The following is a 26,752-nucleotide window of genomic DNA, read 5'->3' on the forward strand; positions in this document are numbered from 1 at the left end:
TGACTTCATGGCTCAAAGAAGATGTGCTGTGGCCAGAGGTGTAGTGATCCCTCTGATTGCAGCAGGGTGAGAGGAGCTCGGCTTGGTGGCAGCACCTGAATGCTTTTCCACTCCAAAAAGATGGCAGGAGGAGCCCTGCTGAAAGAGGGAAAGCCAGGCTGCTCACATGCAGGGAGGGCCCTTCCAGCCAGAGGAGTTTCACACAAAGCTGCTGCCAAAACTGGGAGCCACCCAAGCATGGCAGTGCTGAGACCCACTCCCAGCCCATTGCTCCTGCCAAGAGGCAGATGGTGAGAAAGGGATGGCAGCAAACCCCACTGCCCTACAGGTGTCCAGCCTCTCCTGCTGTAATGGTCTGCTTTTAACAAAGGTTTGTATTTTTCATGCAGAACAGGTCCTGTCAGCTAAAATACCTCCTGTTGTAAAGAGAGCTGTCAAAAAGCAATGAGTGTCCCTGAGCTGCCCACCAGGGGTGGAGGAGAGCCCTGTGCTGGACAGGGTGCCTGTCAGTGATCCCAGAGGGAGCTGCTGGGGTTGGAAGCTCCTTTGGTGTTTCATGCAAACCTCTGGCTTAGCCTCCCCACAGCCCCTGCTGTTCTCCTGATGCCTGGACACTGTCTGGATTTAATGCAGCACCTCTCTTCCCAGAAAGTTTTCTCCCTGCCAATGCCCACACTGCACTGTGAGATCACAGCCTGTGGAAAGCAGGCATCATTACCTCTCTGCTCTCCCAGCTCAGCACATCCTTCTTCAGGGCTAAGGACAAGCATCCACAGTCCCAACTAACTTGTGGTGGGACAGGACCCCTCCAAACTATGCCCATTTATCCAATGCAGGTATCACACGGGATGACAGACTTGCACTTCACCCTTCTGTGGCTGTGCACTAAAAAAAGCTTTGGGCTGCCAGAACAGGAGAAAAGGGCTGAGAGTTAGAAGCCTTGGGACCACCAGCTTTCACTCTGAAGATGCTGACTCAAGCTTTTCCTCAGATCTCAGCAGTCCTAACTGGAAAAAAAAAAAAAAATATATATATATATATATATATACACACACATATGTATATATATAAACAAGGAGGCAAATTAGTAACACAAACAATTAATTGTATATTTTACCAAGCCAAGCTTCAGTCAGGGCAGTGTATCTGTACAGTACACAGTAAGGAAAAATGACAGGTCTCCTAAGCAAATCCGTGGCAGAAGCACAGGAATAACTCAGGCTGCATTTCTCTTGCCTCACACTCTAAGCTGCTGCTCACACTGCCATGCTGGACAGACAGAAATAGATATTTAGTCACTACCCTGTATCCAAACAGGGATGCTGAGCTCAACTTCTTGGGCAACTGCGTAGAAAATGAAGACAGGAAAACTTTGCATTTGTGTTTTAGAGGAAGAGAGATGAAAAACCATCAGTTTTCAGGGTGACACAAGCCACATAACAGGCAGCAGAGGAGCAAAGTTTTCCTTGGAAGACAAGTACCAGTTGGTGAATCTCATTAGCCCAGGGCTGGAAGGGCTCAAGAGGAAAAGCAGCACAGTTATCCTGCCAGAATGCCAGGCTGCAGGGAGCCACAGTTACTTTGCTTTGCCAGGGAGAAGCTTGAAGGACAGCAGCTGCTGGGGAAAATCAATCAAGCAGGTCAGTGGTGGAAAACCCCAGAACTATCTGGGATCTGCATTAATGCCAGGGGATGAGCTCCTCAAGATTACCACTACCACAGCATGGCCAAAAGGATTTCTGCTCCCAGCATGCAACAATTTCAAGTGTCTGTCCATTTCCACCAAAGATGCTGTGGCATCTGCAGCTCTGTGCCTTGCTGGCTGTACAGGTGTCACAGAACTGAGCTTCAGCATTTCCTGCGAGACAGACCATCTCTGCTCCTCCATTTCCCACCTGGGTTAAACAGGATCCTAACCAGTAGCAAAAGGGGAATCTGTAGCACATCTGGAAAACCTTCACAAGCTGCTGCTGTCACCAGTGAGAACTCTTCTCTTGAGATCTGTAACTAGCCCTGGAGCCAGCCAAACCACTTGCCCACTCAGCTGCAGTGAGTGCACTGACAGAGAGCAATGGTTACCACTCACCTTTGCCAAAACAGAATGGCTGGGTCGAGTGCAAGCTCCAAACACTGCCTGAGCACCAAGTTAGTTTGTGCTGTGGTGTCAGGGAGTGCAGGATACCCTGCAGACATGAATAACAGGCCATGGGTAAAAGGAACCAGGCAAAACCTTTGGGTGCAGAAACTCTGAAACAGGAGCAGCAAGTCTGGCTTAAGAACAACTTTTTCTGGTGCCTATGAAGTTGGGTTCACTTTTAGAGGGTGGATTTAAATGTGTAGAGGACAGGGAGCATGAGAAGCCTCAGCCTGGGGAAGATTAAACAAGCTGACATTTTCACTGGCCCTGAACTGCCCAAAGTCTCATCTCCTGTGGCATCAGATGTCAGATCAGCAGCAGATGCCCCATCCCAGAGACCCAGCACCTGCACAAAAGGTCCCCTGGGAACAAAAAGGGACAGAACAAGCTCCTCATCAGCATCACCAGGGTTTTGCTGACCTTTTGGGCCACATTTGGTGCTGTCTGTCTCTGTGCTCTAGTGAGGGTGGGAGAATTGGATTGGCTGGGAAAGGATTGAATGGCAATGCTGCCCTCCCTGGGATGGCTGCAGGTCTCTGAGAGCATCACTTTGGTTAGGTCTGGGTGCTGTCTGCATTTATTGCATGAGGGGGTTTGGTACTGCAGCACTGCACAGACCAGCTGTGGGATTTATAATTTACTTTCAGGTTTTGCTCTGTAAAATTTTTCCATATCTTTGACCTTCTTACTGAATTGGTGAAGCCAAGAAAACACTCAGTGCACCACTTTAGAGGCTCTGAAATCTGTCAAATGGTACCCAGGACAAAAAGACTTATTTTTGCTTATTGTGGTGATTTTGTTAATTGATTTTAATCAGAAGCAGACAGATTCCCACTCTCTGCTTTAGGACAGGAGCCACTTTATAGATTGGCCTTGCTACAAGGCAGCAAGCAGCAAATTGCATTTTCCCCAAGGCTGTCCTGTGGTGGTAATAACAATGATAAATCCCTCTGCTTTTTCCAATAGCCCTGACTAAAACTAGCACTGCCAAGCTCCCCCCAGCCCAGGTGTGAGCAGCAGCCTGCTCTGAGACAATGGTGAACCCCTCACCTTGGCTTCAGGCCACCCCATGGCAAGTGGTGGGGAGCTCAGACACCGAGCCCAGGGCAGGGCTGTGGTCACCAGGGGGTTCTGCTCGTCCTATCTTTGGTATCACACTCTCCACCATGACTTGGTTTCCCTCCTCTCTCAAGAGGTCAGAGTTCTCTGGGCAGCTGGCAGCACTGACAAGAAGAGCCACAGTGTGAAGACACAAGTCAAAATTTGGAGCTTTCCTCCATCAACAATTGCTTTCTTTCTCTTTAGGGTAAAGTTAACCACCCAGCGCTCTTGCACCTCTTTCTGAAGCATTGCAGAGGGGACACCACCTCCACCTCCGGGGCTGGATGACCCTCCCTCCCTCCCTGGGAGCTGTGCCATGCCCAGCTTCAAACCAGCCCAGCCTCCTCACAGCACAGCCAGAGGGCACAGCCCCGGCTCCTCCTCTGGTCCAGCGTGCACAGCCCCCAGCTACCCCAGCACCATCACCTGCTTTGTAAATGTAGATGTTTGACATGCGAGTTTTACAGCTACAGTGATCATGGCTAACGAAGAATAAACGAAGTTGCTTCACCCCCGTCTGCCAGCAACACAGAATTTTCTGCTGCTCCTCTCTGATTGTGAAAACCAGGTTTCTCAAAACGAAAAACAAAACCAACCAAACAAAAACAAAACAAAAAAAGAAAGGGCTTCAATGAAATAGTTTCTTGGTACTTGAACCCAGCTGGGCTAAGCAACTGATTTGCTACTCATTGGAAAGCAATTCCATGCAGGAACCAACCCAAATGTGCAGCCAGTCAAAAGCCAGCTTCATTCTGGGTCAGCCCAACCATTGCAATGCAGGGCACAGCACCATTTTTCCAAGTTCATGGTGTTGCCAAATCCGTATTTACCACGGGAAAGGTTCTTTGGCGGGTGACCCCCACCCTCCAGCCCTTTGCCTGGCTGGCCATGCTTGCTGCAGGGGCTCAGCATCGCTCTGAGCCGTGCAATCACAGCTGGGAAGGTCACAGAAGGTCACAGAAGGTCACAGAAAGAGGGTCAGTGGGGCTTTGTGCTGGGAGCAGCTCTGCACATGCAGCCATGGGGTCAGGGGTATTGCACTGACTGACACACATTTTATTAAAGACCTTCCAGCTCTGCTGGAGAGTGCCCCTTAAGTCTTGCTGTGAGTGTTGTGTTCAGCTCTGGGGACAGGAAGCTGAAGCTCACAGTCCCAGTATTCTCCAGAATATTTTATTCCTTGCCTGCTGCTTATTCTGGGATGGCCCTGCAGCTCACACACGTGCACACACTCCAGCCAGGGTGCATTTCATTGCTACCCAGACCAAACTGCATCCACTGCAAGACACCACCACGAGTTCCTTGACATCTAAACACCAGGTACAAGGAGACCCTGGCCCTGTATTTTCCAGCTGACTTTGCCTCATGCTCACACACATGATGCACTTTGAAGCAGTGCTGCAGTTTATTTCCCAAACTGGCAGTCAGCATTCCCACCCTCCTGTGGGAGCATCATGGTGCAAAACTCCAGGTCACAGTGGCACCATCTGAGCCAGGGTTAGTTACAGTGAATCCCACCAGAGCTCATGCTACCCACAACCCATCCCTCCTCCTCTGGTCATCTGTATAAATAACTAAGCCAAGCAAAAAGTCAAGTCCTACTTCTCTTGCACCCACCCAACCAGCAAGAGGGAAGAAACAATGCCCTGTCCCCACTGCTGGAATGGTGCAGTGGGAAGCGAGGGCTTTGTTCTGGCTCTAAAAATGACAAAAGCCAGAGCAGCTCAATCCATCTTCCAGCTCTGAGAATGCTTTCAACAGGCAGCTGAAAGGGAATGGCATGTTTTGGTTTGGGATCAAAACAGGGGCTCTCCTCTACCAGCAGTGCCTGGAGGTGATGCAGTGCTCCCCCAGACACCCAGCAAGTGATCCCACCCTGCCCCACACCCTCCTTCACCCTCCCACACCAACACAGGCACTGTTCCCGAGGCTGGGAAGGGGATTGCTGGCTCAGTCTGTGTTCTCCTTGGTTTTGGCCATGCATGGGCACATCAGATTGTCCACCCCAGGAGGGAGAGAGCAGGGGCCTGCCCACCTGTGCCATTTGCACCTTGCTGGTGAGCCCACATTTCATTTTTGTACTGGAGCCCAAACTGAGGGGTTGCAGAGGACCATTTGTATGCCTATTTATATCACCGAGTATTGGATTGTGACTTCTTGTGTTTTGATACTGTGGATATTTTTTTTTAAAGTTAAATATATTCTATTGCTGGACAGCTGGAACGAAATGCAGAGTCTCTTTATGTCACCTGGAGAAACTCCATCATCCCTGATTCCAAATGGGTTCTTGTTCTCCCACCAGCAAGGTGAGCATCCAGCAGACACCAGCCTGCACCCCCACCCCCTGGGGAGAGGAGGCAGGGGCCAGGGCATGGCTTCCTTAAGGAATTCATGACCAGAACCTTCCAAAAGAGCAGAAAGCTGGAGAGGAGCCTCACCTGAACCTCTGGAATGGAGACAAGGGAGGGGGAAAGCCACCCAGTGCTCCCCTGTGCACATACCTACCAGCAATCCTTCTTGACTGGGTTTTGTTGGCAATTTTAATACGACTCCAGGCACATCATTCCCACTCCCTGTGAAAGAACAGCCCACGTGCTGTCAGGGGCTTGGCCACAGCACCTGAACAGAGCTGCAGGTGGCAGAGCCTCCCATGAAGGGCAGCTCTGCTGCAAGGGCCAGCAGCCTGTCAGAACTCATTTCAGCCTTCCACACTCCTGTGATGTACAGTGCCACAAAATGCCACCACTCTGCTGCCTCCCCAAAGCCACTGTGGGATGGGAAATACATGGGAGATCCCAGCTGGATCAGGGGGCCAAACTCAGAGTTGGTGCAAGACCAGCAAGAAGGGTCTTCTCACACCCCATGGCTTTGAGGGGTCTGGGAGTGGGGCAGAAGCTCCTTTCACTTGCTCTGTGTTTCTACTCAGGCTTCAGCCTCAGCAGGGGAAGCACTTTGGGATGAAAACTCATATATAGTAGTATGATGCTGTTAATACAGCCATGCAGACACACCAGCACGTGGCAAACCCACAAGAGAGATCTGGAATAATTATCTTAAAGAGATTTCTTTAACACCCTGCTAATGGAACCATTTCAGAAGGGGAAGAGGAAAATTAGCAATAAACCACATGAAAGCAAAGTAAAAAAACTGGAGCTTGGTGAAGACAGACGAGACACAGGGAAAACCTCCATGCCCCATTTCTGGGCACTCCTCTCTCCACACTGTGGCCCTAGGGGAGGTCCACAGCCACCACACACCTCACCCTGACTTCAGGGGTGAGCTGGCTGACCCCCAACACAAGAGCAGAGCCAACCAGGTGCCCTCAGAGCACAGCCCAGCAGTTGTGGGTCCAAGGAAACTCCCTTCCCAGCAACTGATGCCTGGAAAGGCTGACCTGGAACAGAGACTAGGCAGAGCAAAAGGAATAAAATAAGTATTTATTAAAGGATACACTTTGGGCAGTGCAAGAGCCTGGCTGGGGCTACACTCAAACCAAATCCAAGATGCATCCTGATAATGAGTTTTCACACTTTTATAAGTTTTGATTGATCTACATATCGGGGTCAATTGTCCAACCACAGCCCCAGGCTATGAAGTCTCAGCTCCTGGCTTGCCCCCTTCCCTTCAGTATTGTTTCTGCTTTTTTGGGTAACAGAGTCCTTGATTCCCTGGGAAGGGATTGCTCTGTCCAACTATCCTGGAAGAGAACTTACTAACTCCTAACATGAAGTTTCAGAGTTACACATTAGGCTAAAACCCAAGGCATCACAGCCACCACACAAGAGGGACAATTCCCTCCCTCTCCACTTGCAGCCTCCCCAAACAAACTCACCTCCTTACAGCTGCCACACTCCTCTGGGACACATGCAGCCCTGCAGCCTCTTGCTGGGAGCCCCACAGGGCTGCAGCCACAGCACCAGCACCACCCCAGGGTGATGGGAGCAGCTGTGCCTTCCTGCATGACCCAGAGCAGTCAGTGTACCCAGGTGTGCTTTGCCTCAGCCATCCACGAGAGCCTGGGCTGCTGTAGCACTGGTGGGGCACAAGCAGCTTGTGCAGGAGGGCTGGGGTCACTCGTGGCTTGCAGCTCACCCCAAAAAGGAGCCAGGGTTTGCCCACTAGCAGCTCTCACTGCTGGCCATGCAGAGACATGGAAATACACCTATTGGATCATTTAGAGATACACAGTTAGAAAAGCATCATTTCAACTGTATTCTGTTCAAATTAGCCTGAGCAACCATTAAAAATAAAATGTCCATGCACAGGAGGGTTATTACTGGGTAATGCAAGTACTGTCTCTAAATCTCAAAGTCATGCAGTCCAAATACAAGCTCAGAACCACACACAGCTATGAGAAGCTAGCACCTGTCCTAGGAGGTAATATTACAATTAGAGGCTATTTCAGAGCTTGTTTCCACAGGAAAACTGCAGCCCTGTGGAAGAGGATGTGAGCTGCAGACTGGCAGGAGTGTATGCTTAGTCTAGAGCACATCAAGCACTGTGCTGCCAGAAATGTGAAGGGAGGTCATGGGTTTTTAAGGGATAGGTCTTGGTTCCAGGCCAGCCCCATGAATGCCAGATTCCAGGCTTAAATTCTGTTTATTCAAAGTCCCAGATGCTGCTGAGGGCAGGGCAGCACAGGGATTGGGAGCCACTGTCCCTGCACAGACAATGTGTGAGTGTCCTGGCAGGCTCAGAATGCTGGAACCCGCCCTGCTGGAGCCTCTGTCACTGCCTGTCCCACCCTGGGCTCAGAGCATGGGATGGCACCACCCTGCCCTGGGGATGCTCCCTGGGCAGCAGCACTGTGGGCTGTACCGTGCTGGCACACAAGCACTCAAGGGACATCCCCTCTGACCCTTAATGATCCCCCTGCAAGCCACAGGGCCTGTGAGCCTTCCTGCAAAGCCATTTCCCACGGGAAAAGCAGCTGGGCACGTTTGAAGTGCCTGCCTGGGGCTGATGAAGGTGGGAGGAAGCACGAGGCACCCTGCAGAGCCCACCCACGGGTCCTGCCACCTCCCCTCCCTGTTCTGGAGGCATAAAAGGAGATGAAGCAAGAATTTAGCACTAGAAAAAGATACTACACTGCCAGTGGGAAACGTTTTCCAGCCACAGATCCTTTATAATTGGGGAAACATATCTGTAGCACCTCTATCTTGCTACTACAGACTCCTGCTGCTTTTTCTTCTCACATTCCCTTCTCTGAGCCAGTGCTGCAAGAGAAGCAGTTCTCTGTGTGTGTGTGTCCCTGCAGAACTCCTGGGGTTCCTGCCATGGAAAGCAGCATGTAAACCATCTTGCAGTGAAAGCCCCTTCTGACACAGAGGTCAGTCAGCAGAAATTAAAGTAATTGATTTTATTTCCTGGCTCTGGTCAGATGTTTGAGTAAATAATTTTGTGCCTCTATTTCTCTTCATGCTCCTTTGTCCTGGTGGTTTTAAGTCTTAAATTTCTGCATTAGGGAAAGCGTGTTTGAACACCCTGGCACCAGGCAATGTGGAGAGGGGGTGCTGGCCCCAGGTCTGACATTTTTAATACAAACAAATGGTAGGAGGCACAAAGTCCCAACAAACAGAAAGCACCAGCCCCAGGCAGGCAGTGCAGCAGTGCCAGAAGTGGGATGAGCTGCTGGGGTCCCAAAATTTTCCAGTTTCCTCCAGAGCTGTCCCAAATGAGATTCACTCAGCAGTGTCATCCATGGGCTTTCTCTTCTAAGTGGCACCAGCAGCAGCTCTCCTGTGCTCCCTGGCTGCTCCAGGGGGGAAGCACAGTTTCATCGTGCAGAAAAACAGGAACTGTCTAAGACAGGTCCCCTAAGCGACTTCACAATAAAAAAGAACAAAATTGTATTTTTTTTAAGGGCAGAGAAGTGAACAAAACGCAGGCTCAAATGAGAGTGTGAGTGGGAAAGCTGCTCCCCAGGGGACAGGGGCTGGGGCTGCCGGGGGCTCCAGCCCTGGAATGGCACGGGGAGGAGAAACGTGTTACCCCCAGAACCACAGAGAGGAGAGGTGGGGATGAATCCTGCATCCCTGCCCTGCTCGGGCTGGCTCCGGGATGGACCCGCTAGAACGGCAGTTTAGTAATTGTAAGGACCTCCCCAGCTCGTACTGGGAAAGCCAAATCCCGTCAGTGCCGAGGGTGGAGGAAAAGCCCCAAAGCCGCCTCGCCCGGGGCGAGGAGCGCATCCCGGAGCGCAGAGACTTCCCGGGACACATCGCCATCTCCGGGGCACATCGCCATCTCCCGGGACACATCGCCATCTCCCGGGGCACATCGCCATCCCCCGGGGGCACATCGCCATCTCCGGGGCACATCGCCATCTCCCGGGACACATCGGCATCTCCCGGGGCACATCGCCATCTCCAGGGACACATCGCCATCTCCCGGGGCACATCGCCATCCCCTGGGGTACATCGCCATCTCTCGGGGCACATCGCCATCTCCAGGGACACATCGCCATCTCCCGGGACACATCGCCATCTCCCGGGACACATCGCCATCTCCCGGGGCACATCGCCATCTCCCGGGGACATCGCCATCTCCCGGGACACATCGCCATCCCCTAGGGCACATCGCCATCTCCGGGGCACATCGCCATCTCCCGGGACACATCGCCATCTCCGGGGCACATCGCCATCTCCGGGGCACATCGCCATCTCCAGGGACACATCGGCATCTCCCGGGGCACATCGCCATCTCCCGGGGACACATCGCCATCTCCTGGGGCACATCGCCATCCCCCGGGATACATCGCCATCTCCCGGGGACACATCGCCATCCCCCGGGACACATCGCCATCTCCCGGGACACATCGCCATCTCCCGGGGCACATCGCCATCCTCCTGGGGACACATCGCCATCCCCTGGGGCACATCGCCATCTCCCGGGGCACATCGCCATCCCCCGGGACACATCGCCATTCCCCGGGGCACATCGCCATCTCCCCCTCTCCAAAATATCTCCAAGCCAGCAGGACTCTGGAGGTGTCAGGCACACACCCACGATAAAGCGGCCGAGGGGAAAGGCCGCTCTTTTTATCCCTGATAAGCACCCCCCACACTCAGATGCTGCCTGGCCATCCTGTCCCCGCTGCCGTGGTGTCCCCATGCCATCCCGGCCATCAATTCCCTGCAGCAGCACACAGCCAGGAGCTCTTCCACTCTGGCCACCTCCTCACTCCTGCTTCCCCCCAGCCACACTGGGCAGCAGGACATGGAGGTCCCGGGGCTGTTGCCAAGCTTCAGGCTGGAGGCTGCTCTGCATCATCCATGGCAGGGTAAAATCCCTTCCCAGAGACCCCAAAACCCCACCAGCTTGTGTTGGGAATCAACCACCACACCAAAGTCCTGCATTTTCACAGGCTGGAATGCCCCAGCACCCCCTGATTTATGGGAGGCTCATTCTGTCAAGTAGTGCCTAACCAGACCATGTTGAAGGAAAGGAGCTGCCCTTCCCTACCTGCATCCTGAGCAACTACCTTACCCACCCTGGCACTGCCAGAGGTGCTGGGAGGCTCTGTTCTGTAAGAAAAGGTCTAAAGTTTTATCTGTTCTCCCTTAGAGAAGGTCTAAAGTTTTCTCTGTGGCATTAATGGAAGTCCTGGCCACTCTTCTCTGTGTTGAGTTTATGAGTAATTTAGTTTATTAATGCAGAATGTGGCAGGGAGCTCTGGGCTTTGCCTTGGGCTTTGCTTTGCCAATGGGAGCCTGCCCCTTCCCAACACTCTGCATAAACCTCAGGGTCAGCAGATCCCAGCACTCAGTCACAAGGGATTTCTTTTCTTGACTTAGCTCCTTTTCCTCTTTGAAGGAATAGGATGAATGTGTCTTTACAGACCATGTAAATCTGCTTGTAGATACAGCCAGGGACTGAGATAGGGAAATAATGTGAGAAACTACCAGTTCTAGAAAATGTAACCAAATGACACAGACTGCTCCTCAGCCAAGGCCCTGATAAATAAATTCCTGAACTTAGAAAAGCAGAACAAAGACTGAATGGAATTATGAATATTGTTTTGTTATATATAAAAAAGGGGGGATGTGGGATTTGCATATTAGAGGAGGACATGCAGTAAGCCTTTTGAGAAGTCTGTACCTTCCAAGTACCCCAGCCAATGGGGAAAGGAAGAAGGTGTTGAGGACAGGAAAAGGGAGGCTGCATGCTCCAATAATTTGAGGGGCCCCAGGGGAAAGGCCCCATGGCTTTTCCCTTTATTCAAATAAAGTTGCAGGGCTCCTCTGTCTCCTTTCTGGACATCTGGCATTGTGAATTTTCCAGCACACTCTCCATCTCAATGTCATGGTGTTTCCTCACCTCTCAAGAGAGGTTTTCACAGAACAGGGTTCTTCACCCTCTGGTTTTGTGTTTCAGGGTGCAGCTGGGTAAGTGTTGGAGGCTTTTGTTTTCCTCTGAAGGTAGCAAGAGGAGTCACATACCAGAGAGACCCCAAAAACTGGACCTATAAGTAAAACAGGGGCTGTCAGCTCTGCCAGAGTGAGCTCAGCAGCCAGGCAGGAAATGTGTTTGCTTTCCCACAGCCCAGGAGAGATCACTGGTGCACAGGCAGCAGCCTCACATCCAGTGTTCTGCCAGCTCTGCCTCTCACCAAGAGGTTTCTCGTCCTGGAATTCCATGCTGCAGGCTTTGTCCTGCAGTTTGTTTTAGAGGACCCATGGTGAGCCAGGTCTGGTCCCCAGGCTGGGCTGCTCCTGAGGGTCTGGGCACTAAATCTGGCTTTCCTAGGGGGCAGCTCACCTGCCCCTCCTCAGCCACGTCTGTGCCAGAACAGCAGAGCAGTGCAGCTCAGAGGGAGAGGAGCAGGGGGAGTGTTTGGCTGTGCCAAGCAGCTCTGACTCTCCTGGGTGCTTTGGTATTCTCCAGAGCAGAAATCACAGGGTGGCACTCAGGAACCGCTCGGTGAGAGCCAAAAACATTAAAAAAACTGAAACTGCCTTCAGCAGCCTTCCCTTCAGAAGGGGGATGGAGAAATTCAGGCCTCTCTGGGTGATAGCTCCCACTGAGCCTGGGCCTCCCACAGCCCCAGCTCTGCTCTCCTCCTGCCCTGCTCCCTGCAGAGCCAGTTCCTGTTTGTCTGGATCTGTTCCCACTGTAGGGTCCTTCCCTACTCTGCTTTTATGCAGCACTGCTGGAGCCTGATTCCCCCCAGCCACGGACATGAAAGGCTGTTCCAAGGCTGCCACAAGCTGCACAGGGCAGATACTGAGTGCACACCAGGGGACTGCTTCCCATATGCCTTTATTTGCAATGCTACAGGACTTTACAGGCACTGTGCGTTGGTGTTCCAGACCGGTTTGGATTTTTTTTTCTGTATTACCCAATGACCGAGAGGCATGGTGGGAGTAGGGAAAACCCCTCACAGCAACCCTTCCAGCCTCCAGGAAAGCATAAGACATCTGAGAGCAACAATCTGCTTCTTCTGAAGCCACAAAGCGAGGAATCTGGTTTATAAACAGGCTTAAAAAATAAGGTACATATATAAGAGCAGCTCGAAGCTAAAATACAGCGGTAAGTGGTACATAGCTATGGGTATCTGTGCACACCCTTTCTCCAAAGCTGGAAAAGGTGTGCCTTAAAAACTAGAAACACAGTTTAAAAAAAAAAAAAAAAAGGTTCCATGCATTACGTTTTAGTGTTTTGTGCAATTAAAATGGGATGAAAATAAATATAACTTAAAAAAAAAAACCCAACCTTTTCCATGACACTAATGGAACAGAGGCAAAGTCTATAAGGCACTTCTACTATGGGCTATTCTAGAAAGCCTGGCAAGGAGCTAAAACAGTGCAACCATTTACAATGGCATCTGATGAGCAAAAGACACCTGTCTGGTGAGACATGAACTGAGAAAAACCCTAGGAAACTTCAGTCCTTGGGAAAGAGGCTTGGCCGCAGATGGCTTGGTGGCCAACTCCTCCTCCTCCTTATTGCTGCAAGGGAGGTCTCCCCCACCAGACATAAAAACATAGGTTTGGGGATGGATGGAGCAGCTGAGGGATTCGAGGCTGCCGAGCTCCTGCACCACACACTACTCGACCCCTCCTCTCCAGGGATGACCTTTAGCGCACCAGCCCTGCCCCGCTCGGTTCGAATGTTCCAGGAAGTTAAAAAATAGCCTCCGCCCTAAATAGGGAACTGGGTGTTTTCGCAGGAGCGGGAGCACACGGCCCCGGGCTGGGAGCAGCGCACGGCCCCGGGCTGGGGAGCAGCGCAGCTCTGTGCAAAAAGGGGAAGGCACGGGCATGCCTGACCCCAGCTCTGCTTTGCCGAAGGTGTCTACGGGAGCTGCCCTGCTGCTGTAACCCTTCACCCGATGCAGACAGAAATTATGGAGATGCTCCAGGTGGGAGGGTCGCTCTGGGCTAGGTGTGAGTGTTGGTGGCACTACACATGTGCTCAGCCGGTGACAAAAAAGACTGATCAACCTGGATGGCTACTTTAGGTCTCATAGTAGTCCTTTATAAGCTATTTTTCCCAGCTAGGGAGGATTGGAGACCCCAGGTAAGGTAGGCTGGAAGCAGTTCCTAGCAGGGGAGCTGGGGCTCTAGAGAGGAGCCCAAAGTTCTGCTCACCAGGGCACCCAGCACGGGGGACACGGGTGGGTAGCACCTGGCCATGGCCAATAGCTGTGCCTGACTACATGGCTCTGCAGCAGGAGGGATACCCTCACCCTCCAGTGCCACTCAGAAATGACTAAGCAACCTCCACAAGATGTCTTGAACACAAATGAAACCCCAAATCTGCCCTTCTAGCAGCTCTGAAGGACTTGGCACAGCCAGCTCCCTGGGCTGAAGGGTGCTGGCAGAGACAACTAAAGGGCTCCCACTAGAGTGTCCTCCACCATCTCCCCACCTCACTCACACTCTCTGACTGCCAGAGGGTCCTGGGCAGGGTCACTGAGTGTTTTCAGGACGATCCTGGTGCAGGAAGAGGCTCCTTCCTCCGCCAGCCCCCTTAACATCAGGCTGAGCAAGAGACAAAAACACGAGAGGCGAAGCATGCACTTGCCTAAGCAACCCCACCAGGCTGCTCTGGGCCACCTGCTCCCACTGACTCTGCAAAGCCAAAGTTTCAAGTTCAGCTTCTGCTCTGGCAGGTTAGCTCTCTATTTACAAGGAGGGGTAGGGGGGGAAACAACCAAGACAACCTAAAAAAACAACCACAACAAAAACACATTAAATAGGGAGAGTATAGCTTTCAAACGGGGAGGGCGAGGGCTGGAAAGTGTCTTGTAGTGCAGTTCAGAAGAGTCAGTCGGGGCAGCTCGGGGGTAGTGGCAGAGTCAGATGCGCGGCTTTAATGCAAGTCTTCGCTCTGGGACAACTCTGTCAGGATCTGAATGAGGTTGTCCAGCCCCCAGAGGTAGCCATCCTCTCTGTTCCCTTCCACCCAGGGCACGTTGTGCTGGAGAACTTGTCCCTCTGGCAGCGGGGTGGTTTTCCCAAAGTCGATCATCCAGACTTTGGCTTGTTCCTGCTTGTCGTGAATGAAGAGGAGAGAGCTCCCAATTACCTGTGGAGAGGTGAGACCAATTAGTGGTGCTCCTGTTGCTCATTTTCGGCCCTCTTTGAGGCTTTTTTGACCTTATCTCAGGCTGCATTTCCAAGAGATGCTGCTGCAACTCTGCATGAGGAAAAGCAAGCTCTGGGTGCTGCTGGTTGTGTTCACACATGCAAATGGGACATTTGGACAAGCTGATTTACTCATACAAATCCCAGGTCTTGGCAGAAGGAAAGGATTAGAAAAACAGGGGAATGAAAGATAAAAATGTTGTTATGGAAAATGAGCTAATGTCCCTTAGGAAGGACTAAGATGAATTGTCTCAGCTTTCAGATGGGGATTTTTTCAAGGCTGGTTCTTTGTGATCAGCCTTTGTTCTTTGCACTCACCAATCCTGCAGACACCACCGCAGGGATGGGGACACTCTACGGACAAGTAACTTGCAACCTTCTGTCTCCTGCCTCAGAAACCACCCAATTACACCCAGAATTCCCCTACAATATCCTCCTGGCACTCACAGCACTCTGGGGGTGCAAGGTACAGAGCTGCATGCTCATGAATTTCCTTTTCCCCCGGTTCACTTGGGGAAAAAGCATCTGCTTTGAAGGGCCCTTTCATATCCTGATAGGCCTTTGGGAAAATCCTGCAGCAAGCAGTGGCCTGGGGAAACCAACAGGTGCATATGGGCTCTGTCAGCAGAAGTCTCAAGGCCTGTTGCAGTGGGATGAGACCCCCACAAGCCAGCACACACAAAGCAGAGATGCTCAGCAGCTCAGCAGCCTGACTGGCTCACAGTCCCAGCCAGGCTGACAAGCAGCAGCAGCTCTGCTGTGGCTTTCCAGTGCTTAGGAAATGTGTATCAGTATCAAGCCAGTCACCATTGTGCTCTTCTGCTTGATCACCTACAGAAAAGCACCAATGGGTGCGTTTCAGAGCTGTCCCAGATGAAAACTGCTCTCCAAATTCTCTCTGATGTCATGAATTGGTGACTTGTGAACTCACTTATGAGGGCTGTAGCAGAGGTGATGCAGAGCACTGAGAGCCACACGTGCTCCTTATGATGTGTAGGTGATGGAAGAGAATCCAGCTGGGTCAGCCCTTCTGAACAGCAGCACTAAATGTTACTGGGGACTCCCACATCCATGCTATCAGCAGGGCTCAGCCTGAGGTTTGCCTTTAGACAAGGGTTTTGAACAGGATGCATGTACTGTTTGCAAAAGCTGCTTTGAATTTACATTTTTCAGGAGACTTTTTCCTCCAGTGTCTTGGGAAAGCATCCAAGGTCCAGAGATGCGTATTATTTCCGAAAAATGCTTATCTTTAGCTCTCCTCCTGCTAACCTCTTATAGTCCTCTCTTGGCCAGGACATAGCATTCTAATTTTAAGGAAAAGCCTTTTGCTGACATTCTTCATTTGTGTGTCCTGGACTGCCCAATTCCCCTGCAGCTCCTTGGAGGAGCCCTGCTCAGCAAGGGCCCCACGGAGGGACACAGAGCTTGGCAGACCTTCTGCTGTGCTTCATTTCAAAGCAGGATGGAAAGTCAAAGCTGTTGCTTTTTAATTTTTAAGGAGTGGAAACTCCTTTCAAACCCTCTTTGAAAGGCTGCTTTGTTTCTGTGTTTTCAAGTGAAACCCTGGCAGTCGGTTTCAGGGAGAATTTTGTTTCCTGTGTTGAACTGCCCTGAAACCCTCAGTTTTGACATTTCCTTTCCAACTGCCTTCCAGGCACTGCCACCAGGAGGCATGGCCCCATCTGTTTTTGGCTCCTGGCAGGACCCTATGTGTGTAGCTGGGGCTGAGGTGGCTCATGTAGCTCTGGATGAGGGATAATGGGCCCTTGGAGCTGTGGCTCCTGAACCCTGGGAGTCAAAGGTTCCTATGAGGCTCTAGTTCCTCCACCACATGTGACAAGGACACACACTCTCATGTTTTGTTAAGTAGATGCAATAGCAAAATCATTGTATTAAATTGTGGAGCATTTCAGTTCCTGAAATGGCCAAAAAAGATAGTGTTCCCTCTTTGTTTTCCCATCAGCACTCAATCTTCACTGTAGAAAATGTTGGTATCGTGGACATTCATTTCTGTATGAAATTCCTTCTAAAGGAAGAGTTCATACTGTGGTGCCCCCACCAGCTCAGGAAAGGCATGTTTGGGGTATCTGCAATTTATGGCTGTGTTGAAGCCTTGTTTGATCATGTGGAGCAACTGTCAGCCAAGTGATCCCTGACATGCATTCAAACAGACATTTCTCCTGAGAAAACCCCTGTGCTTTTACACTAGGGAATATTCCCTGTCATAAACAGCCCCAGTTCCTCCTAGATCACTTTTAATCTGTTTGAACATTGACTTTCAGCAGATGTGAGCCTATGTCAGATGCATAAACATTTTATGTTACCATATTTGCACGTAAGTATTAAATAAATACAAATATGAAAATAAAGATGTAAGAGTAAAACAGCCCCTGACTTCAGCTTCTCTGCTTGGACAAACTGAGATTAAACAGTCTGCCTCTCCAGGCAGATTTATCTAAACAGCAGTATTACCTCATGGCACTTGAAGAACGGGGATGTCTCCAGGGTAGCGCGGATTCCCTTCAGCCGGTTAAGGTAACTGTTCTGGAATTACAAAAAAAACCCCAAACCCAAGCCATCAGTGTTGCAGGACACCCACATAAAAACTACTGCATTAGGGCAGACAGGAAAGTCACCCCTGTGCCCAGCATCCTCCCACAGACCTTTCCCTTTGGAGTGTCCCCCCTTTTTTATGATCCACTTATCCTTTTGGCTTCTATAGCACCCTGTGAACTCCTGTGGCTTTCAAAACTTAGTGAAAGCATTTGCTTTTGCTGAGCTGGTGCTTTCTGCAGTGTCCCTGCTGTGCCCATGGAGGGAACACCTAATTCAGCAGCTGCTGAATTTTTCCTCTCCCCTGAACTCTCTTAATAGATCAACTCTTCATCTGTCTTTTTAGCACTCAGTCAGTCACACATCATGAGACACTTCTGCAACTCCGTTATCTGCACTTTTGCAAAGCTGGTCCTGGAGGGGGAAGGGCTCTCACAATGGCCAGCACACAGGTCAGGACCCACAAGCCTGTTTGACCATCCCTGCAAATTGCTGGAAGGCACTAAACATTCTTAGGGAGCTCCACTGATTTTGGGGTTTATACAGAAGAATTAAGCACAGGGAACACACACAGAGCAAGTATCTGGGCACTGTAACACACTTGGAAGGGGAGAGGTGGGGATTGCTGTATAAAAATGCACTGGCCAAGGAACCACATCCAGAGCCACAGCATGATGTGTGCTCCAAGTTCTTTGGGGATAAAATGCAACCAGGCAACTTCATCTTCAGATCCAGGAATAACCCCTGGGTAATCCAAGCATGCCAGTTTGAAGGAGACAGTGCCAAGGGCCACTCCAGCTGGAGCCTTGCATTTGGAGACTTTATAGAGTGCAGCTTAAAATGGGAGTGCTTTGTCAAATAGGTTATTTGACACGGTGTAAATTGTTTACAGCCAGATCTCTTATTCTCCTGGCAACTTAGGGAAGCTTGGAAAATGCTGGCTCTGGCTTGCCCATGTGAAGTGTGCCTGGCACAGGACCACCCTTCTGCAAGATAGGGCAGAGTCAGCCCATCCTGCCAGGATGGGAGCCCCCTCCACTCATACTGGGGTACAGAGAGGGCTCAGGGTGACCACCAGCCCAGGGGAGAGGGGCAGAGCATGGCTGTGACTCCCCAGTGGGTTTTGGGAGCCAATTCTGGAGATCCTCAGCAGGCACAGACTCGGGTCAAGCAGTGCTGCTGCTGCCAAGCCCCCTCCCAGCTCTCCACTGCTTTCCCCTCACCCAGCACCAGGATGCTGCTTCTCTTCAACACTTCTCATGCTTTTTAAGAGAGCTTGCTCAGGCTCCAGCCCTGCAGGCCAGGGACCTGATGAGCTGAGGCCAGGCTCCACAAGAAATGCCCTCTCCAGGCAGTGCCCCCAACATCCCTCACTCACCAAAACGTTCCTGTTTCCTCTGGTGAACTCGCTGAAGGCCTCCATGACTTGTTCCTTTGTCCGTGTCTTCTTGAAGTCCCGGTTCACAGTGCCATCCTCTTTCTTGAAAAGAAGGGACAGGGATGAGTTGGATGGGGAGGAAGGGAGCTGGGGCAGGAGTAGTGTTTCTACAGCCGTGCATATTGTCAAGTAGGATGTGACCAGCATTTTTGGCAGCTGATGGATCTGTCTGTGGAGCAGGGGTGAGCAGAGGCAGCAGGTCTCTGCTTGCACATCCCAAGGTATCCCACGGCCCTGACTTGTTGATCTCCACTGCAAATGGAACTCTCCATCATCTCATACTTGCCAAGGTCACTGGCAGTGTGGACAAACTCTCCTCACAGACCTGGTGACTGCTGCTGGAGACTACCTGTTTCTGGTGTTTCTGTGCCCAAATGGCTTCCCATGCTGCTGTGGCTGAGAATGGCACTGACATCAGCCCTGGACTGTCTCCCTGGCCTGGGGAGGACAGGAGAGTATGATCATGATGGGACAAAACTGAGTGTGGATGGAAACAACACCTCAGGAGCAGAAACAAAACCTCTTTGTGAGAAATCCTCCATGGACCATTGCAGCAAGAAGCAAGCCCATGGCTGTCTGGTTTCACTGGTCCCTTGACAGTCTGTCACAAACCCTTCAGGCAGCAGCCTGGCACTGTGACACAGCGAGCAGCCTTCTGCTGTCTTCTGCCTTTTCCCCAGAGACACATCCATCCTTGGCCTGCCATGGAGATGATGGCATGGCTTGTCCACTGCAGGGACAGCACTCAGCCCTGGCCCAGAGGCTCCTGTCTGAACTCTGGGCAGCTTTGTAGACCTCTCCCCATTTCCCTGGTCCTTCTGGGGCTCTGATTTTCACATCAACTCGTTTCATTGTCCAGAGGGGCCATGGGACAGGCAGGCAGATCTCACTTCCTGGATACAGGGGCTATTTTAAACCTCACTTGCTTCTGCTCACAGCTCCATTGCAGGGCTCCATCCCACTGCTCCAGACAGCTCGTTTGCACACAATAGAGCAGAGGGACAGAGGCCAAAAGACATCCTGTGGACTGGGGAAGATGAAAGATGAAGGAGTAGAACAGAGGCTGGGGGAGGAAGAAGACACAATGAAATCACCTGCCCTGGAGGTTAGAGACCCATCCAGGGAAGTGCCCCAGCACAGGGCAATGTGCATCCCCCTGGAGGGGGGCTTGCTGTGGGCATGGTGGCCAGTCCAACCTGGGGGAAAGTCAAGTGCCCAAGGCAAACCTGCCACCAAACCAACACCTGAAGTGCAGTATGGGATGAATCACATAGCACACTTCAGCTTCCAGCTTGTGTTTTGTGTATACATTAACAAAGGTAGTAACAAAAGCTATATACAAAAGAAAAACTCCAGGAAAAACTTTGTTTGTACCAATTGCAACAACTGCACCCAGCTTCAAATCACCCTGGACTCAGCCTGACCATTGTGCTGCCACAGGGTGGAAAAGCAATGCTCAGGGCTGGCAGAGCATGTATTGGAAGGGGTCAGGGACAACCCTTTCACTGGAGACTCCATGCAGATCTCTGCTTTCAGCTGTGACCTTGCTGAGGATGCTCTGTGTGTGATGTATAGGGGAAGGGCACTTTGCTGCTATGTGTCCCTCAAGTGAGGCCTGATGTGGCAGCTCAGAAATGAACCCACCCTCTCCCAGGGGGATGATTGATATCAGTCTGGAGAAGGGCCACAGCACTAACTTCATGTGTAAAGAGCACAGCTTTCCACAAAGCATCCAAGAAAGGAGATGGACCTCTAAGTGCTCCTAAAAATAAACGAAAATCACAGATGGCCTTTCAGATAAGGCAATCTCAGCTCCAGGCAGGCCAAGCAGCCTATCCCTAGTGCTGCTCCCAGCATTACCCACCTCCTGCAGTTTCCTTGCCCAGCCAGGGGTTGCTGCCACAAGGCTGACAACTGCCTTGACATTCACAGGTGTCCAGGCCCCAAGGAGCTGCCTTCCACCAAGAAGAAATGTGAGGGGGGCTGATAAGAACTAGCACAACCTCCAGCAATTCCAGCCTGTGCTGATGTCACTGGGGCAGGGCTCGGCTCAGCCACATCTCCCTCCAGTCCTGCCTCTGGCCTTGGAGCTGCCTGGCTTGGCAAAGTTAGGGGGAGGCTTTCTGGGCTGGATTTGGGACCCTGCAAACATTCCAGCCCCAGGGAATGCCGTCCCACAGTGGCCTTGCTGCAGGCAATGGTGAGTAACACTCACAGCAGAGCAGCAGCTCAGGACTGTCACTTCTTACAGTGAGCCCCAGCAAGTTTCAACTGGGTCACCAGGGATCACTTCTGTTACTTTCAGCATGGAAATTTTATTAATAGCTACTGTTTCCAACAGGTTCAAGCTATTCCAGAAAATCAGATGATCGTCATTATCTCCTTTTGCAAAGGAAAATTTCCATTCTAAAGAGGAAGAACTGGATCCTCAAGGCCCCCTGGGAAAGGGAGACTCAGTCAGGAAAGAGCTGCTGTCCTCATGCCCAACCCTGAGCTGCTTGTTTGCCTTACCTGACTGTGCTGTCCAAAAGGCTTCCACTGCTCCTCTCCTTCCTATGACCCCTTCCCATATCCTGTCCTTCCCCTTGCACTTCTCAGTACTCTCCTCTGCCAGCCCCATCCATGAGCGAGGTGCAGGGCAGATTCACGCTGCTCTCCACAGGGAAGCATCCACAGCAAGAAATGAAACATGGGAAGCAGCCAGGGCACTTGAAGGCACTTTCCCCTAACACAGAAACTCAACCCCAGAAACAGGGAGAACAACAGGGATACAGCACAGCATGACCAGCCCTGTTGCAAAAAAAGCCAGCCATGAAACAGCATGAACTGCTAATGCTTTAGCTTAGGGGAAAATAGCCCAGAAGCTGAGGGATTTAAGGAGAATTACAGTAATTAGAGTCTTGATCAAATTAGTCAGCATCCTAGCAGCAGCAGCAGCAGGAATACTGCTGGAGGCCAGCACTTCTCAACATTTTTCAATTAAAGGGCTGTTTCACCTCCTTGAAAAAAAAAATCCACTGATCAGGCAGCAACTCCTTTATAGCTGGCTAAACAGAGGTGCAAATCTCATAACTCTTTTATGGCTTCTATTTTCCTCCACAGTGTTTTTTGGCCTCCCTTGGGATATCATTTGTTTGGGTTGTTTTTGGGTTTTTTTTACACTTTTTAATTTCAAGTGCTTCACATATGACCTGCTTAGACTGAGAAGCACCACTGGAGGCCAAGGATATATCATCTTGGACTATGACTAGACAGATATTTCTGATGACACCAAGAGAGTAGGAAGAAGAACCCACTCCTGCTGACCTTTTAAACCCATGGCCTAACCAGCATTTGTTTGCTGGTGAGGTGAAGGGAAACACTACCAGGGAAATCTACAAAATCTGGTGTGAGGGCTTTATCAGAGAACACCTTCATTTGTTTTAATTCTATCATTTTGACACCACTATCTTCAGGCAGGAGGTTAAGCTACAGAGACCCAGATAGGCACTCTGGGAGAATTCTGCCCAACTCAGAGAGGAAAAAAATAATCTGTGATCAGGAGAAAGAAACTCCTCCAATCAAGACACATGGAGATATTGAGACATCATTTTCACTAACAGCAAGTGGCTGCTCTGAGCTACTGCCTGGGCCCTCAGCAGCTACCCAAGCCTGAGTTACTGCAAACAGAAGTTGACAGAGCTCCCTGTGGCTGCCAAGCCAACACCATGCCCAGGAATGCAATGAAACCCTTGGCTCAAGTGTGACATTACCTTTAATTCACACTGGCTGGCTATCAAAAGGCACAGGCCATTGCTAATGTTCATGCAAGCAGTGTCACTAATACTCGGTGGTTACAGACCTAACTCTGTTCAAGCACCATCCCAGACATCTTTCTTGCTGCAGAGCCTCCTTAGATAAAATCTCCTGGGCTGGCCCATCTGCTGGGGACACAGAAACATCCCAGCTGGTGTCCCCAGAAATGTGAGCTCTGCTCTGAGCAAGTGCAGTCAGCAGGTTCCACCTGCATGCAGGTGCTGACAGAAAGTGCAGCTGTGTGTGTTTGTCCCATTTCATAGGGCTCAGTTGCTCCGTCTTCCTGGACAGCCTTGTAAACACATCCCCCTTGGTGACTGTGGCTAAGCTCACAGCTCCAACCACACATTTAAGTGGAATTTGGATTAATGGCTCAGCCCAGTGGCAAGGCAGAATTGAAAGCAAGCAACTAATTTGAGTCTTCAAGCTGGAGGATGGCACTTTGTATTTTGCAGAGAGGGAGAAATCAACCAAGCAGCTGATGTAATAGGATTATGTCTAAAGCCATCCTTTTGCATGGATGCCCTGAGCTCAGCTGCACTCTCAGAAGAGCAGCAGTGCCCTGGGTGAGGAGCCTGTGTGGTGTCTGGGCTGCAGGGGCTGGGGATGCCCAGATATGACCTGCTCTCACCATCAGCCAGCTGAGGAGCCTGTGTGGTGGCTGGGCTGCAGGGGCTGGGGATGCCCAGATGTGACCTGCTCTCACCATCAGCCATCTGAGGAGCCTGTGTGGTGGCTGGGCTGCAGGGGCTGGGGATGCCCAGATGTGACCTGCTCTCACCATCAGCCATCTGAGGACCCTGTGAGGTGTCTGGGCTGCAGGGGCTGGGGATGCCCAGATGTGACCTGCTCTCACCATCAGCCATCTGAGGAGCCTGTGTGGTGTCTGGGCTGCAGGGGCTGGGGATATCCAGATGTGACCCGCTCTCACCACCAGCCTGCTGTGTGTGTAGCTGAGTGAGAGTGGCTAGCAAGCACTCCCAGCAGCTGCTGCCCTGGCCTGCAGAGAGGCCAGGCTCACCTTTATCCCCTCGATCCTGAAGCCCAGCGTGGCGGTGGAGCTGATGGTCTCCCTCCACTGCATGTAGCGCGGCTTGGTCACTGCCCGCAGCACGTTCTCCTCCTCAGTGGGGGCGTCGGGGTCCACCTCAATCATCTTCTGGTACATGTCCTTCCTCAGGCTGGGCTTCTTCCGGGCCTTTATCAACTCCTCCTCCAGGTACGTCCTGCAGGGAGGGAGGGGGTGGATGAGCAGGGCCACCATATATCCACAGACAGCCCTCGCCCCAGAAATCAGGCTGGTCCAGGACAGCTGATCCCTAAGGAGTAGTGCAGCACAGGAGATAATGGAGCAAGCCTCACTGCAACTGAATTGATCCTGATTTAATGATCACTCCATCATCAGCACCCCATAACTTTTCAGTTCATCAAGGAACCAGTCTGGCAATAGCAAGGGAAGGTATTTCTCACAGGTGCACATCCCTTGTTCAGGAAACCTGAGCTCTCACCTGAGCTAAACATGGCTTTCAAGATATGCCCAGAGAACTGTGCACATGCTCTGGGAATCAGCTGAATTGAAGGCAAGAGGGGTGTTACTGTGTCCCATCCTTCAGCATTAGCTGCTGCTCCCTTGGAGGGTCAGCCAAAGCTGCTCCTGTGCCTCTCCTGTGCTTTTCCATCCCCTCACTCTGTGCACCATGAGGGCTCTGCCTCACCAGATGCTAAATGGGGTGTTTTCACACAGTGTTCCACTGATGGTGATGATTTTTCCCAGTATAGGTCTGCTTCAAGTGGACTTCCTAGCAAAAGCTTTCTCTACAAGATGAAGCACAGGAAGGGTGCCTTGGCCAGGTGCTGACCACCACCCCAGGTCCACAGGGTGCAGCCTGGATGGGGGAATGGGGGAAGGAGGATGGAAGGTGCAGAGGAGTGTGCAAAGAACTTGGTTTTATCTGTACTTCAGAGAAGCACCTCTCTGTGCCAGAACACAGTGGTGGAGATGTTCTGCATTCTGGCATGCATAAAACCATTATCCACAAAGTAACACTTCCTGCAGCAATAATAAACCACCACAGAATTCCTCTCACAGCTCCCAAATCAATCCTGGCTCAGCCTGGAAAGTGTCCAGGCCCTCCTCAAACAACCCACCAAGTTTGTCCCAGCAAAACAACACAGGAATGACCCTATCTGTCACTGTTCTATCACTGATCACCAAACCCACAATTTTGGAATAAAATAAGATGGAATAAAACAGCAGAATAAAGCAGCAGCATGCTAGAAGTGCTGCTCACACTGCTCAGAGCGATAGAATTTCTTCTTATGAGAATGACACATCATCAGTGTCTGTGGCTTGGTCCTCCCTATTGCCTCAGGCTTGTGCCATCACCAGGGCTTAAGAAAAAGTTTTGTTTAGGAGCAACTGGAGTAGGCTGCCATATCCCCCCAAAAAAACCCTGTATCTGCCTGGCAGCAAGCTTCTGGCTCAGAGGGCAGGTTTAATAGCCCTAAGGTTCAGATTGTTTGCTCAGACACAGGGATGCCCCATTCCACAGCATTAACTCTATTCACCCTCTCTCACAGCTCCTCCCACAGCACCATCTTATTTCAGGATGATGATGCCCAGCACATTTGTCCCCTTGTCTGAGCTCCAAAACCCCAGGTGCACGAATCACCTGACGTGATCTGTGCATGGGAGGCTTTCTTCCTGGGCAGCACGTCCAGCATCTCCTCTCCTGGTATCTGAGTGCTGTTTCCTTCCCACAGCAGCCTGTGTGTGCCAGCCAGGCCACATGGCTGTGCGGGCCCTCTGCCCTTCCCTCCACCCCTCCCGTGGAAAGTATTCCCGCCTCCTCCCCGCCGACAGCCCGGCACGCCAGTTCGAGTTTCACATCGGGATTCAGGAGGGGAAAAAAAAAGATTCCTCCCTCCCACAGGAGCCATCAGTTTTTCCAGCAGTGCAAGTGTCTCCACCATGTCTGGGCTGTGCCTTTGCCAGCGAGGGGGGTCTCAGCTCCTCCTGCCACCAGCCTGCAGCACACCCAGGGCTGAGGGGTGGCCTGAGGCTGCTCCAAAGCTGGCAGCCACCTGGGGTCACCAGCCCTGCTCACATCTGCTCTGGGACACCCTTGTCAGCTGTGGCATGGCTCACACTAAACGTGCTGCTGGCCAAGTGGCTGTAGCCTGGGATCCTGGTGGATCTGGAGAGATGGTTCTCAAGGAGGACACGGGTGATGTTGCTCATCTGTTAGGAAATATTTCAAGAGCTTTGCATGAAAGGCACTGAACTACTCAGCACACGCATTTTATCCATCCAGTGCGCATCGGAGCAAAGGCTGAGCAGAGGGAAAATTTCTCACTCACTGAAATTGTGCCTTTCAAGCGTCTTTATTTCACCCCTCTGGGCAGTATCTCCTTCAGCCCATCCCCTGGCTGTGTCCTCATGTGGCAGAGAGGACCTCTGAACAGCTATACTGTGCCATTCCTGTGTACCCAAACCCAAGCAGATTGCTGTCCCTTCTGCTACACCAAACCTTTCCCAGCATGCAGAACAGTCAACAAGCAGAGAAGGAAGGAGCCTGGCGAATCTTTTCCATACCCAGGTTTCCCCATGGCTCTCTCATGGTATTGGCTGAGCTTTACCTGAAGACAGGTGAGCCTGGTATTCTTAATTGTGCATTACAGGCAGTTTTACCTAGGAGATGCATTTATTTAATATCCCACCTTAAAACTGAGAAAACATCCCCAACGCGACTCACCTGACCCCCATTTTGCAGTCCATAACACAGGGGGAGTCAAACTCAGCCAACAGATCTTCCATCTGGTTGTATCTCTCCCCATCCTTGACCACATCTCCGTGGTAGGCAGGGACATAGGGCTTCAGGACATCGTTCATGAGGCGGTCGAGGCACCGCTGCTCTGATTCACAGTGCTTTTTCAGTATCCTGCCATTGGCTGCTGCCTTGAAGCTACCTGAGGGTGACAAGGGACAATGTGGCACTTGCTTTGGATGGTGGGGGGATGATGCTGTGCCTTCTGAAAAGGAAGGGCAGCCCAATACCTTGGAAAAACCTCCATTTATACGTGTACACAAAGGAGTCCCTACAGGCAGGGACTGAAAAGCTCAGGTTGCCAGAGGTT

General features: G+C 51.4%; 2 protein-coding genes across 4 annotated transcripts in view; one reads left to right on the forward strand and one right to left on the reverse strand.

Moving 5' to 3' along the window:
- Nucleotides 1-9,401, forward strand: part of STUM (stum, mechanosensory transduction mediator homolog) — a 52,275-nt gene extending 42,874 nt beyond the window's left edge. For all 3 annotated transcript variants that reach the window (XM_056486217.1, XM_056486216.1, XM_056486215.1), the window contains exon 4: nucleotides 3,443-9,401. The gene's annotated coding sequence lies outside the window, so the exon portion shown is untranslated. The remainder of the gene's footprint in view (nucleotides 1-3,442) is intronic.
- A 3,079-nt stretch (nucleotides 9,402-12,480) lies between these two features.
- ITPKB (inositol-trisphosphate 3-kinase B) overlaps nucleotides 12,481-26,752 on the reverse strand; it is a 67,437-nt gene continuing 53,165 nt past the window's right edge. Inside the window, exons 4-8 of the mRNA XM_056486214.1 lie at nucleotides 26,371-26,584; nucleotides 23,637-23,841; nucleotides 18,761-18,862; nucleotides 17,302-17,373; nucleotides 12,481-14,770 (exon numbers count right to left, since the gene is read on the reverse strand). Of these exons, the coding sequence (XP_056342189.1) occupies nucleotides 14,555-14,770; nucleotides 17,302-17,373; nucleotides 18,761-18,862; nucleotides 23,637-23,841; nucleotides 26,371-26,584 (809 nt within the window). The 3' untranslated portion in view covers nucleotides 12,481-14,554. The remainder of the gene's footprint in view (nucleotides 14,771-17,301; nucleotides 17,374-18,760; nucleotides 18,863-23,636; nucleotides 23,842-26,370; nucleotides 26,585-26,752) is intronic.

This window comes from Oenanthe melanoleuca, chromosome 3, assembly GCF_029582105.1.
Source record: "Oenanthe melanoleuca isolate GR-GAL-2019-014 chromosome 3, OMel1.0, whole genome shotgun sequence".
NCBI lineage: Eukaryota > Metazoa > Chordata > Aves > Passeriformes > Muscicapidae > Oenanthe > Oenanthe melanoleuca.